The 14333-nt window shown below is 40.3% G+C and overlaps 1 protein-coding gene across 1 annotated transcript; it reads left to right on the top strand.

Annotated features, from left to right (window-relative positions):
* Nucleotides 1–9: 9 nt before the first annotated feature.
* Nucleotides 10–8924, top strand: ufm1 (ubiquitin-fold modifier 1). The gene is made up of 6 exons (XM_053442039.1): nucleotides 10–98; nucleotides 203–259; nucleotides 2509–2566; nucleotides 4846–4885; nucleotides 6582–6614; nucleotides 8457–8924. Coding segments are annotated over exons 1-6 (264 nt in total). The 5' UTR covers nucleotides 10–96; the 3' UTR covers nucleotides 8531–8924.
* The last annotated feature ends 5409 nt before the right edge of the window (nucleotides 8925–14333 follow it).

The following is a 14333-nucleotide window of genomic DNA, read 5'->3' as shown; positions in this document are numbered from 1 at the left end:
TAAAAACCACTAACGGGATGACGTGTGTGTTGTGGGTCCTTCGGACTTCCGGGTGTGTGTAAACAGGCAGCGGACTGAGTCGCCTCGTAAACAAAAATGTGAGTTTTCTTCCAGCTCTGAGTGAAAATGTCCCCGAACATGTTTCAAGTTAAATTACCCAACATGGCGCTGGTGCTAACCGTGGTTCCGTTTCCGTCCTTAGGTCTAAAGTCACGTTTAAAATCACCCTGACGTCGGACCCGCGGCTGCCGTACAAAGTGTGAGTGAATCACTGACAGCTCGAGAACCACGTCTGTTACTTCTTTAAATCCTTGATTTCCATGTTACTGCTAAACAACATGTCTGCTTGTTGCTAATGTGGAAGCTAACGTGCTTTTCAACGAGATCTACGTGCACTGTGGTGGTCAATGGGAGAACAGCTGTTTCCATTGACTGTTTACCTCCCCTCTTGTTTAGATGTTTTCTATTAATATGCCACGTGCTCATAACGGTGTCACTAATGGAATGAATGGACGTGTGACCCTACACGTGGTGATCACAGGTTGTCATAGATGTGTGTTTAATGGATCTTTAACTCATGCATCTGTGTGATAACCTCACGTCTCCAACACGTTTCCATCTCTAAAATGTGACAATGCATTTTTAATTGAATCCATCTTCACAAAACAAGCGGTTGAATTGGATTTGGAATCAGCAGGAAGAAGATGATCAACAGAAAATATACTCCACATGTGGCAGAATGTAATCATAATGTAAATTCCTAATCAAACCAGTCAGTTGCCATCTCTCATTCTTCAGGTGTTTCCTTCAAATTCTGGTCGGACGACACAGTTTTCATTCGGACCATTAACTGTCCAATAAAATACATTTTGAAACCCCTGATTCTATCCCTGTCGCCCACATTGAAGAGATAGTTCACCTGAAAATGAAACTTCAATCATTCTCTACTCGCCACTAGAGGTGGAGGTGGTGGTTGAAGTGTTTGAGTCCACAAAACACTTCTGGAGTTTCAGGGGTGAAACGTGTTGCAGCCAAATCCAATTCATTTCGTGGGTCAAATTTGAATGTCGGGGCGTACGGACACAGGACAATTGATCCCCAGTTACTTCAATTATATTGGATTTGGCTGCAAAAGTATTTACCCACTTAAACCAACTCCTCCGTCAGCATAGTGGTAAATAAATAAAGAGTGAATATTCTGTGAATTATCCCTTTTAAATGATGCAATTCACTATATATACTGTTTTTGAAGCAGCTTTTATTCGTCTGCTACTGCTTTTCATCAATTGTTTGTAGGCTTATTAGGAAGATTTTCAATCAATCATCAACTTTAGTTTGTATCGCCCATATTCACAAAATGTAATTTATCTCATAGGGCTTAATAAGGTGGTACATCATCTGTTGTTAATCCTCAACAAGAGTGAGGAAAAACTACCAAACTCCAACCTATTAACCGTGGAGAACACATACAAACCTCAGAGAAAGACACGTGTGAGGATTTCCCTCTCCCAGGACAGACAGAAGTACAGTAGATTGATTAGAAGAAACAGTTTGTAACATAATGGAAAAGTGTGTTTTAAAGTATTTGTACATAAGAGAATGTCTGATAGAGATGAAGGGAGCAGCAATGACATGAAATGAGAGTTGTTGTCAGTAATGGTCGAGTATGAGTGCGTAGTCGTATTGAAGAATCAGCTGTCACCAGAGCAGCGTGTCTCAAACCAACAAAACCATAGAAGAGTTAGATTTTCCCAGTAATATACACGGCAGACCCTTCAAATCAAATTTCATAACGTAGCTTCAGTTTGAATTTTGATCCGTGCAACTGCAAAATAAAGCAGCTGAAAAACCATCAGTGGAGGTCAAATCTCTGATGAGTGGAGAGTCTGTGCTGCTGCTAATGTCTCAGCACAAATAAAGGGATGATGATGAAAGTAAATGAGGCGACGTGTTAATCTGCCATAGAAATGAGCTCGAACCCCCCCCCCCCCTCTCTCTCTCAGGTGAGACAGTGGGATAGTTTCTGTAAACACTCACACAGATAAAGCTGCAGCTCATCTTCAGCTCCTCTCTCAGCTACTTGCTGTTCTGACTGTGTCCATTGATTTTTTTTTGTTGCCCTCCACCACCTCGGCTCCCTCCACGTTGCCTTATTTAGGGATTTCATATCACTTGGCTTGTTTTTTTTTATCGCACATCTCAGCAAGATATATCTCTTTCTGGTTTTTGTTTTTTGTTTTTGTTATTGTTGCCCTCTGGGTTCTTTGCTCCCAGCTGATAACTTGAATCACATGTCACTGGAGAAGCAACCGACTGAAAGTGTCGGCTACAGATTTCCACCAGAGATAAGTTGTAGTTGTGAACACCTCGAGCAGAAAGCAAAGCAGGTGTTTGTCGATCAAAGATATGATATTTAAATAAAGAAGTCCTCCTTTAAAAAAAGTGACTTATCAAAACATGCTGGATTTTATGGTGTTTTAAAAATCCTGATTTTTGTTTGTATTACAGACTGAGTGTTCCAGACAGCACGCCATTCACTGCAGTTTTGAAGTTTGCAGCTGAGGAGGTACGTTATGTATTTTTTGTTCTTCATATATAATGTAATAACCAAGTATAACTCTTCCAACTCTTCAATACCGTGATCTCATGGGAATTTAGGCTGAACATATCGCAGATGAATATGGATGTACATATGGTCGAGGCTGTGTGTAAAGATGTTTGAGTTCATCTGTAGTGTCACCGTCGCACAGCTTTGTTCCTCAGAGTGCGTTTTTTGTTGTCGTCGCCATCTGCTCAACACATATGTTGGTCACACTTATTTTTTTAATTTATTGATGATTCACTGCATATACAAATATTAATAATTAACATCAGAATAATATCTTCACAAGAAGATTCATAACCAAATAAATAAGTGCTTACCAAGCTAATTTACGGAATTGTCATCCAGGATGATTTGTATTTTCATGATTTGACATAAATATCAACCAATAAATCATTTTCTCTTTTGTTTTGGTGTCAACTGATGTTTTTATTATACCCAGTATTCATCAGGTTTTAATCTCAGTCTGACCTACACAGCTTGATAATTGTGCAGATTTGTTGTCAGCAATTACACACGACCTTTTCTAAACTGAAATTAAGTCCTAGAGCCGTGAGTGGTTCAGACACAGGAAGTCTTCCAGACAGGTTTTTCACTCTTCTTTCTCAACTGGCTTGTATTTAAATCAATGCAGTTGTCTGAGCAGGTCGAGTAATGTCCCACATGTCACCTACTCTAACCCACAGACTCTTTTTAGGCTCTGTTTTCTACCAACACAAACACATCAGCATCACTGTGGCTGCTGCTGATGTGATGTGCTGCTGTTATAATGTGCAGACAGGGTGTTGACGAGCTGCTGTTGAAAACCAGGACACTGATGAAGCATCACTTTCACATTTCATATCTGGCCTTGTGTGGGCTAATGGTGGAGGCTCCATTAACCCAACAGAGGCCGTTGAGTCAGATCATCTGTATTATTCTAATCAAAGCACTGGGTTGAAGCTTTTTCTCTGTGAGAACCTCACTCGTCAGACTGGTTTGTAATGTTAAATGGGATTTTACCCTTTTATTCAACAGGTGTTTATCTAAATCCCATGTTGATCGATATAAGAGCCTGATTGATTTATAGGTTAACCAATAAGAACATCAGATATGAGCCTTTCACAGATAAAATGGTATCAGAGTTTACTTTTTATTTTATAGATTAAACCATGCAGAAAAGATGTACATTTATCTTAATAAAAAATACATTTATTTTCTTAATTTAGGTTCTATGTATTTGTTAAATTCAGCCTATGATTAAACTATAAAAAATCAAACCGCAACAAAATTGATTTGTCATAAGGTTTTGGTAACACCATCTTAATAAGCATTAACATTCATGTTTATTAGACATATACACAACATAATAATACTAGTAATGCATCAATATCTGTCTGGCACTAGTCATTATAACAGAAACAGAGACAACTTATAGATTTACAAATAACAGAAACGTTATTACCTGAAAGACGTAACTAAAAAATGTAAATGATTTATATTTAGAAATCAGCAGCTCAGGATTCAGAACACTGTGCAGATTCTTTTTTACTTAAACCATTTCCAAACTATCTTTAATCCACTGGTTTTATGTGACATCAAACGAAGCTGCGTCCACATGTGTTCCTGTTTGATCGTGTTTCTCCTGTGAGCTGCTCTGCTACCTGGCAGCAGTCTGCTAACCCTTTCTCCCTGGCGACAGACTGATCCCTCCATCTATTCTTTTTTTTCAACAAATCCCAGCAGCCCACATTCCCCTCGCATGGACACTGAAGTAGGATGTATTGTGACCAGGCTGAGTGATTTTCTTCCAGAATTTCAAGCGTGGCTATCTTTCCCTCAGGCTGTGTCCCTTCTTCCTCCATATATATATATATATATATATACACATATATGTGTGTGTGTGTGTGTGACAAGCGTTAAAGTTGGCAGACAAAGGATTCAAAACAAAACACACTACACAGCAGTTTCTTTTCCTTTTCTTCAGAGATTTTTTTCCTGAAGTCTTCGTAACAGCAGCTCCTGTTTTTTTGAAGCTGTCACCAAACAAAGTCTGTGTCTCTCTCTTTGCGCTGACTCAGTGGATGAAGCTTCTCGCCTTGATGATTTATTCACACCTTGTTTCAGCTCAAGAGAAGTTGGGTTGCAAAGTGTTGCAAAGCGTTTTTAGTAATCCTGAAATTCACGATAATGTCAAAGAGTAGCTTCTGTTTCTTTAAGTCGGGTTTGAGCATTGATCTTTGATTCTTTTTTCCCTTTCACAGTTCAAAGTGCCATCAGCCACCAGTGCAATAATAACAAATGGTGAGTCAATGCTTTTTTTAAGGTGTCTTTGGCAAACTAACTGCAAAAGTGAGATGTTTACTAGACGTGTCTTACACCAGAGACAGACCCTCATTCTCCCGACATGGAGGTTTGGAAACCCAGATAAGATTTAAAACCTCAGCGCCGAGCTGGAAGGATTTGACGGCGCTCGAACAAAATGATGGGGAGATTACGGCAAGTCTTTGAACTGCATAGTGATGCTGAAGTAAAGCGATGAAGTAAAGACTGTGGAGTCAGATGATACATCTTAATGTTCAGTGGAAGATCCTCCAGCAAACCTGCTAATTGTCACTTCAACATAGTCATCTGTTTTTATTATACATGTTTTTATTACAACCTAAAGCTTAAAGGATTTATTTAAAGAATATATGTGTTTATTAAGAAATGAAAATGCATTGTTGCCTTGCTGTTTTCTCAATTTAGATTTGGACATAGTCCCTAAAATTCCCACTAATTGTCCAGTTTCAATAGCTTATTGAAGTCTTTCCTGCTATTACATGAACAGACTCCTTTTCCTCAAAGAGGGGATATGAGTTACTGATCATATATGAAAAAAATATGGATTCATAATGACTCAGTAGAGCGTGTATCACCGCCAACGCCCAACAATCCCATAAAATGTTATCAAGCGGCATCTGTTCTCTTAATTTGCCAGATTCTTTTTATTCATCAAGATTTATGAATTATTCCCTGGATTTGTCCCCTGGTCTAGATCTACACCATTTGGTTCTATCCTGACCCATATCCAGCAAGTTTCATGGAAATCTGTCCAGTAGCTTTTGCATAATCTTTCTTACTATTAAACCAGACAGGGGTGAAAACATATGGCAGAGTTAATGAATGGAACATTTAATGATGTAATATAAATATATATTAATTTCCTGAGGTTTTAAAGGAGAAACTCTGCGTTTCCCTGTCTCTTTACTTCCAGAGGCAGTTTTCACCATCAGCGTCTCCGAGTACGAGTATTACTCATTACTGCTTTTAATTCCGCTCCACCTCTATTGATCTGTATCGGCTACCAGCTGGAACTCTGAAAGTGCTGATGCCACTTATCTCAGCCCCCCCGAATCCCACTTTGTTCGCTCATTAGAGACGAGTCAGCTCAGAACTTTTCGCAAACCTAAATGAAAGATTTACGATGCTGATGTTCAAAGAAACTCTTATTTACTTGATTTACTGCTACTGGTGTTTATTTTTAATCCAGTTGAAATGTGATGATTTGACTCGATCTGGACTGCAAAAAAAAGAAAGAGTTTCTGTCAAGTGCCAAACATGAACACAGTAAATTGTGTGTGTTAGATGGAAACATGTTTAATTCATTAAACTATGAAGCGAGATGATGTCTGTTTACATCTTGTTTTAACATGTCCAATGTATTTCCTCACTTTGTGTAGAGATGAGTCATAAAGTGTGGAACCATATTGGACATTTGATTTCTATTTAAATGGATTTTTTAGTTTTCCAGTTGCAGAAATTAATAAGTGTTCTGTTATTATTCCAAATGGAATTGCCTGCTGCTGAGGCACGCGCCCCTTTCCGTTGCCTCGTACTACATCATTATGGATAAACTGATGATATTGTAAATAGCCTTCATTGCTGCGCTGCTCATTTGCATCACAATCTCTTCCTTTTACACTGCTGTTGTTTTCTCTGTTTCTCTGTTGCCTCGCAGACGGAATAGGAATCAACCCGGCCCAGACAGCAGGTGAGTTGTTGGTTTGGAGCCTCGGATAATCTTCAAGAAAAGCTGCTGTTTCTCTACATTTTATTTGTTCTGTCACATAAAAGCCTCTCGAGACGCTGTAAGAGGTTTTAATTCCTCTGTTCAGTTGTTTTTTTAAGGTTCTTTGAAGTAACCTCAGTCAATACAGAACTAAAATAAAGCTTCTTTCAGAGGACACTTTGGTAATGCTGGTGGAAATGCATCTATTATATAATTAATAAGATCACTTCAATAAGGCTGCGAGAGGCAGTGACTCATGTGGGTGGTTCCGTGAAGGAATGTTCAGAAACTGAAGGATTAACACAGAAATCCTCACTCAAGGCAACGCCACAAATCAGTCTGGGAAGTGGATCAAGGTTATTTAAGTCGGGTTTGAAACATAAACTTAACATAAAGATGGAGGATGAAGCGCAAAAGAGTTAGAAATAAATACATTTGCTGAAAATAAAGCCAACCACAATAAGCCAGAGTATCGACTTGATTTAGTTTCTGTTCTGATCTAACTGGAGTTGAATGAAATCTGCATTGAAGAACTGAATTCTCTAAACATGAGCTTTAAACTGCCTCTGTGTTTGAGCCTCAGAGTTGTTTATATGAAACTGGTGTTAAATGAATCATGGATTTAGATGCTGAGCCCCCGAGAGGTTGTATTTAAATGTTAAATGTAATCAGAAAGTGACCTCTGACTGGAGGCGAAGTAGACGCACCCGGCTGTTTAGTCAGAAATAACTTAGACTTGAGATTCTCATAATATTGCTGAGCCTCAGTGAATCACTTTTTCTCCGTGTCAGCCTCCGGTGTGTTTCCCTGAGGTTGTAGCCCACCTCTCCTTATGCAAGTCCTCATTTGAAACAAGGCCAGTTAACACATGACTGGGTTTTCTGCATGCAGCAGGATGAGGTAATGTCTGGTTTGACCAAAGGCAAGATTGGGGAAAGGAAATGAGTGGTGGGCATTCACAGCGGCTTTTTGAATCTGTGCAACATCCATGTTGTGCTGCCAGGAATAGCCTGAGCTCAGACACCTCTGTCTCGTGGCCTCCTTCGCCCAGACACCTCATGTTCATAAGGCTGAGGACACGCTGGTGTAATTTTACAACCATTTTCTCTTCTCACGTCGTTATTAAAGGTCGACATCACACGAGTCCAGTGGAATAACAGAGGTGCACTTATGCTGATGGTCCCTAGAATGAGTTATGTATGAAAAGTGAGCGTGATTCCTGACTGGAGGAGGGAGTAAATGAATTAGATTGCTGTGGTTCCATTATACATTATTTATTCACTTCTTAATAAATTGATGCTGGAGACCATAGATGATGTAGACAAACAAATAGGCTGGGAAATGGGCCCGAGAAAATAGTTTTATTTTTCCATTTAGAAATCTGTCTGACCTTATTTCTGAAATGGTAAATTAAACTAAATGGATTTGTAACCTACTATGTAAACAAATCTATTAATCCTTGTATTAACTTTCAAAGCAACACTATGCAACTTTTTGCTTTAAAACAACAGCTTCAATATGAGAGTACTGGTTTACTGACTTTATTTTTTGCTTTGAACTTATTTATTGTAGATTTAACACAGATTAGAAAAAAGAATCATTAACATTTTCATATCGTAGCACAACTAGATTCAGTATTAGTCATCTAAAAGATGAAATCTTCACGGAAATATGTAAAATGAATAAACAATGGAGGAAGAAACACAGGTGTGCTCGTGCCATGAGTTAAAATTATCATCATTTCTGATAGACAAATTGTATCTTTTGATGAAAGTGTGTTCCACCAACTGTGATCTTTACGTGCTGCTCTGTCCTGTGTTTCAGGAAATGTGTTTCTAAAACACGGCTCGGAGCTCCGCATCATTCCCAGAGACAGAGTGGGAGGACAAGCAGACTGATGCTGCGTTTCCTCGTTGACGGCGTAATGACTCATCCGGCAGAATCATCTGACACTTGAGACCCGGGAAACTCCTCAGTGCGTGTCGTTATTATTTCTCTGGCCCACAACTGACAGTGACTCACATGAGAACATATATATATTTAAACTTGACGATGACTTGAACTCACTCATGCATGGTCCCTGCTTCTTCAGTCATTTTATCTCCATCCGTAAGTGTTGTTCCATCAGAAGGTTGGAATCAGTAACCAGAATTCACAGAGATATCATGTAATCATTATAGACTAACACATCAGATGCATCCTGGGAAATATTTTAGCAAAGATCAAGAAACGACTGCGTCAACAGTAGTTTTTCTACCTTTGTAAATGTCAATAAACATGACTAACAGCACATCCCTATTTGCAATGTCTATTTTTCTTTTTAATAATATTGTTAATATATTAATATGTTAATGTTTTAATGTAAAAGAAAGTTTAACATGCTTTTAACAACCATTTTATTGGATGTTTGTAAAAATGTCTGTTCACATTATTGTTTTTGTTGTCAGGCACTTGTTGACAAAGATAATTTCATTCCATCATCCATAACTAGAGGAGTGTATCTACAGATGAGAAGAAAATATACCAGCTAATGTAAAGACGTGTCTGTTGAGCTGTGTCTCTGTTTCTGACGCATGGATCTTTGCTGCCCTCTGCCAGGTTACATTCTAACATCAGCTTGTCCTTCGCCCACATGAGCTGCCTCTGCTTCTAAAACCCTGTGTCGTGTCCTGGTGTCACACAATAAATCAGCCTGAGTGACATCAAACCTTTTAATATGCTCTGCCAGATTCATTAGGAGCCGAGGAGCAGGTGGCCGAGAAAACAAGGCTGTGAATTAAAAAACGCTTCGATCAAAATCCACTGAATGTGTCTGAGAAGTTCTGGCACTGGATTGTTCCGGGGAAATAAACAAAGTATTTGATTCTGTGTTTTAGTCGCGTGTTTGTTCTTTTGGCTCAATTCAAATCATCAAATCGAGCAGAAAAATATAATTTCACCTTACGTTTCTCCGTTCAAACAATTGACTGAGTAATAGTTGGAGCAGCAGGTGGCTTTATTGTTCCTCTGACTGATTAATGAAGCAAGGCAGATTATTATCGCCCTCCACATTCATCACTATCATCTGAGAAGGTCTGAGTCATTTGTGAACTTGGTGAAAAACACATTTCACACCCTGGAAAGAGAGAACAATCTATCCTGCGAGCTTGAATACTCAAGAGAAAACACACCTTTGTGTCTCAGCCTCCATTAGGATGCAGGCTCAGATCCGGGTGGGGGGGGCAGGTGTGCCGTCATGAATGGATTTTGTCATTTATTTTAATCAAGTCACCGTGAGACTCATTCACCTGAAGTCTGAAATGACTAAAGACCACAGAGAGCCCTGAAAGTGTTTTGGCCTCGCTGCTCTGAAAAAGGCTTAATTACTGCGTCTGTTTGGTGAAGTAACATGAATGAAAAAAAAAAAAAAAAATCTGTTTAAATCTTTAAAATCTGAATGTTTGTTCCCATGGCAGCACAAATATAAGATTTCTTTCACATGCAGACAAAAGATAACAAGGTTCCATTTAATAAAAAATCAAAGGAATCAGCTCTTTCCATCAACCTGGGATTTTATGCCCATTCAGGCATGAAATTAAAAATTTCACTCTTAAACAAAGATGGTGCCTCCGTTTAATCTTTATAAGCAACCATGTAGAAAGATGCTTTATGATCATATTTCAGGTTGAGCTCTGAGTCGGGACGAGCTGCTGCACGGTGGATCCCTGTGCCACCCGGACCAGGAAGAAATAAAGTCCTCTGATCCACTTCTGTATCAGCACCGGCACTTTTCCAGGCTTCGGCAAGTCCGTCACGGCTCTGGGGGGGGGTCAGGTCAAGCGGGGAAACTCCACATGAGTCAAATGATGCAGCAAACACACAGACTGTCGGCTCTATGGGGGGGGGGGGGGGGGGGGGGGGTTCTCGGGCAGGTGTCACGTTAGAGGCTGAGAGGAGAGGAGAAGCAAAGAGGAATCATGGAGGAGGGGATGTGATCTTACCTTCTGTAATGACTGTTATCATGTGGCTGACGGGGTCGATTGTCTGTGGATCACACTTCCTCAGGCCTCTGACCTCTGACCTGTGAAGCTCAGTTGACTCGGTTGTAAGTCCCCACTCCAGTTTCTCCTCTTTTAGAGTCTGTTTCCTCCTCGGCCTCTTGCACCTGTCTGAGTTTAGACAAACATAGAAAAAAGAAGAACTACGGGATTGACACTAAAGTTGTCGCACACATATTTGGATATGTTTATCTGAATTTCCTAAATAAACCACAATACAAATCTGTTGAAACCATAGATTATAGATCATATAGATAAACCTCATGAAAGCTCCCAGAAGTGATGTCAAATTGTCTGAATGGCCCCCTGGTGACTTGCTGTTGTAAACCCCACCGCCTCCATGTTAGCAAATGGGACATTGACCAAATTAAAAAGCTAACATTAAATAATTAATTAAGTAAAAATATTGTTTGTTGGTTTTTTGATTTTATAACCGGGGGGGTGAATATATTCAGTTTAAATTTTCCGCTCTTGCTTCCATTTGACCTGAGTGTGTTCTTTACTGTTTCATGTCGACTGTAGATTTAGTGATTGATTTTTAACTGGACTGCCACTGTTTTACTTGCTATTACAGACATTGGTCACAAGGTGGCAACATTGAGTAACGTTATCATCACTCCGCAATAGTGCATTATGGTCCTTACTTCCTGTTTTACATGTGGACAACTGTGGATTCATCGTACAGATCTTAAAGCTGCGTTTTCTCACTATATAGTCGTCTGAATAGAAAACCCTATATATTGAGTAGAGGTTAATGAATGAGTGGTTGATTTCTGACACAGCCTCTCTCTCCAAATTCCCTCCTTGGCACAAGATGGCGGCGGTTGTATCTGGGATAATTTGGCTTCATTTCTGGACAATGAGAGGAAGAAGAGACTCGACTGTAGTTGAGACAAATGCTCGAGTGCATCTCGGTGCAGGAATGTGCCAAATATATTGTTTTATCAAGTTGTGTCTTAGAGAACAGTGAAATAACAAATGAGCCTTTGTCAGGACTTTAATGAGAATTCTCAAATGTCACAGAGACCGAGGTTGTTATATTCATCGATCCGTCTGTGTTGTGATTCATGATCTGAGCCGGAGACGGGTCCAAAGTGTCCCACGGTGTTTTGGAGTGTCTCAGTCTGAAGACGGTTGACAGGCAGAGGAACACGATGCTGACACAGGGACGATGAGCTGATCACATGAATCTCTCCCACCGACTCCTCCATGTTCTCCTCCCCCCGGTCCCTTGTGCCCCCCCCCCCCCCCCCCCCCCCCCGCTGGTTTATAAATGACATTGTCGAGTGTGCTCCCCCGGCCTCCCATTAAAGGCAGCCAATCCAAAATGAGATCCGATGGTCCTCCGCAGACTCCAGTGGAGATAAGACCAGCAGCACTGTGGCCACAGGTCAGTGAGCCGTGTGGAGAAATGAACGAACCAGGGAGTGGGAACTATCCCCCCCCTCCACCTGACAACCCATCCCGCCCATTCTCACACATCTGTCGCTCACACACACACACACACACATGGCACGGTGCAGGTGTGTTTCTTCCACCACCACACACACACACAGCCAGGTGGTGTATCTCTGCAGGGATATTGATTGAAAGCCCTGGGAGGCTCCACGTTAAGATTATTTATTTATATTAATGACCTAATTCTGCCCCCTTCTGTCTTAAAATAAGTACAGCAGCTGGAGGGGAACTCCCACAGAGGAGCACAGCCGCTGTTGGATCTTCCTCTGCAGAACGACGCCTGATCAGTCTTGATGGAGTTCAGATATTTAGGAAAGAATATGGACTTTTTTAGACGTGCTGCTATTGTCTGTGATCCAGAAATGAGACGAGACACGAGGAAGATTCAGGTTCATCACAGATCTAAGAATCTGAAATCCTGAAAAGTGGATGATTAGTGTGGATGCAAAGCAAGGCTGCATGTTTTGGCTTTGAAAAAGATCCAGATTGTATTTTAAAATCATGTTTTTCTCTTCTTTGAAATTTAACTTTGTTTTGTATTTCTCTTCTCACAGACAAAATGATTTGTCACTGATGTTGATATTAAACCAATGTGTTGTAAAGATAAATAAACCTGCCAGCATTTCTAAGACATTTTGTATAGAAAGAGCCCACACACGTACAAACACACACACGTACACACACACACACACGCTCCTCAGATGCAAAATGATCCGTTTATTCCATCTCCAAAAACTGACTCATCAAATGGTCGGTTGTTGAGTTATTGGAAAATAGCGTCTGCCTCTTCCCTCTGCTCCTCTTGTTTGCTTTCCCGTTAAAAACTCTAGAACAACATATCGGATAAAAACTGAGAAATGTTTGTCCTTCATTTTCAGAGTTATTTAACACAATGTCACTTCTTCTATATGAAATGGATTAATCCTCTTTGCGGCTGAAGGGCCTGTGAAGGACTGAGGTGGGAGGCACGAGGAGTTTATATTTTGAACATCAGGGATTTATTTACTGAGAAATTAATAGAAAATAAACAGAGAATAGATACAGTTCAGGGCCTGAAGTCAAATCAACACAAATAAATAAAGTAATTCAACGTCCTCACTGATGTGATGAAAAGTGAACCAACCTGACAATCACAAAGAAAAGAGGACACACACTCAGACCATCTACAGAGAAGATGTTGTAAATACTTAACACAACAACCAAGTAAAGAAACAAAGCAGAACCATCGATGAGTCTATGAGTTGAAACAAACTTCACATTAATCAAAGCCAAAAGTATCAAACAAATTTAAATCTAATGAAAAACGCAAAATATTCCAACCAATGAGGCCGGACATGATGAGAACTTGTTAAAGCCTTTCTGTATTTAGGACCAATGCTTCCCTTCCTTTAGTCACATGACCCTGACAACTTATTGTAATGCAGAATACAAATATTTAATTATACATGTCAGCCGCAAATAGAATTAATCCCAATAAACATTCAATTATACACGAGTACAGAAGTGAACTAAGAACCTTGTGGAACTAAACAAATCTACAAAATAGTTTAATTGATATTACCTCAATTTGTCTGAGATCACTGCATTATTGTATCACTGCATTCTTTATAGTAAAGTCACAAAACAGTTGAGACGACAACAGTCACACAAAACACTCAATGCTGTATTGTGGTTTCTCTTCAGTGAAAACAACAGGCTGGGATTTGACACCATCTCTTCTGTTTCTACGTTTAGAAACATTTTCCAAAAAGTCGTCTCACTTCTTTAAGTCACAGTGAATGGTCTCTTAAATCTGTGGAGGCAGTCCCACAGCTAATCTTTTATAATCCCCCCCTCTCTCTCTTTGTGTCTCTCCTCTCTCTGCACCGACGTGTGTGTAGCAGGCTTGTGGGAGTGTTAATAAAGCGCTCGGAGAGTGTGTTTTTAAGGACACAGCAGCCCCAGGCGTGTTGAGCTTGTTTGCGGTTTACCCGTGAAGCTTGGGTCCGGACGGAGAGAGGGAGTTCTGAGCCCGTCTGCTTCTCCAGCAGCAGCTTATCCAGTCAGAGTGACGGAGCACAGTGCATGATGCTGCTGAGGGTGCAGAGACGTAGGCCGCTTAAGAACTGCACAACTACACTTTTCTGTATCTCTGTGTTGTTCTGATCTTTTCAGACACGCCGGCAGCTCGGTGGACGTCACTGTCGGGTCTGAAATGTCTCCACAG

This window comes from Pleuronectes platessa, chromosome 15, assembly GCF_947347685.1.
Source record: "Pleuronectes platessa chromosome 15, fPlePla1.1, whole genome shotgun sequence".
Lineage (NCBI taxonomy): Eukaryota > Metazoa > Chordata > Actinopteri > Pleuronectiformes > Pleuronectidae > Pleuronectes > Pleuronectes platessa.
Note: the sequence above shows the minus strand (reverse complement) of the source record. Positions and strands in the feature narration are given on the sequence as shown.

Excerpts from the sequence above, each read along its gene's own strand:
- ufm1 (XM_053442039.1), top strand. Across the intron at positions 260-2,508 it reads CCGCGGCTGCCGTACAAAGT|ACTGAGTGTTCCAGACAGCA; the intron begins GTGAGTGAATCA and ends TTTGTATTACAG. Across the intron at positions 2,567-4,845 it reads TGAAGTTTGCAGCTGAGGAG|TTCAAAGTGCCATCAGCCAC; the intron begins GTACGTTATGTA and ends TCCCTTTCACAG.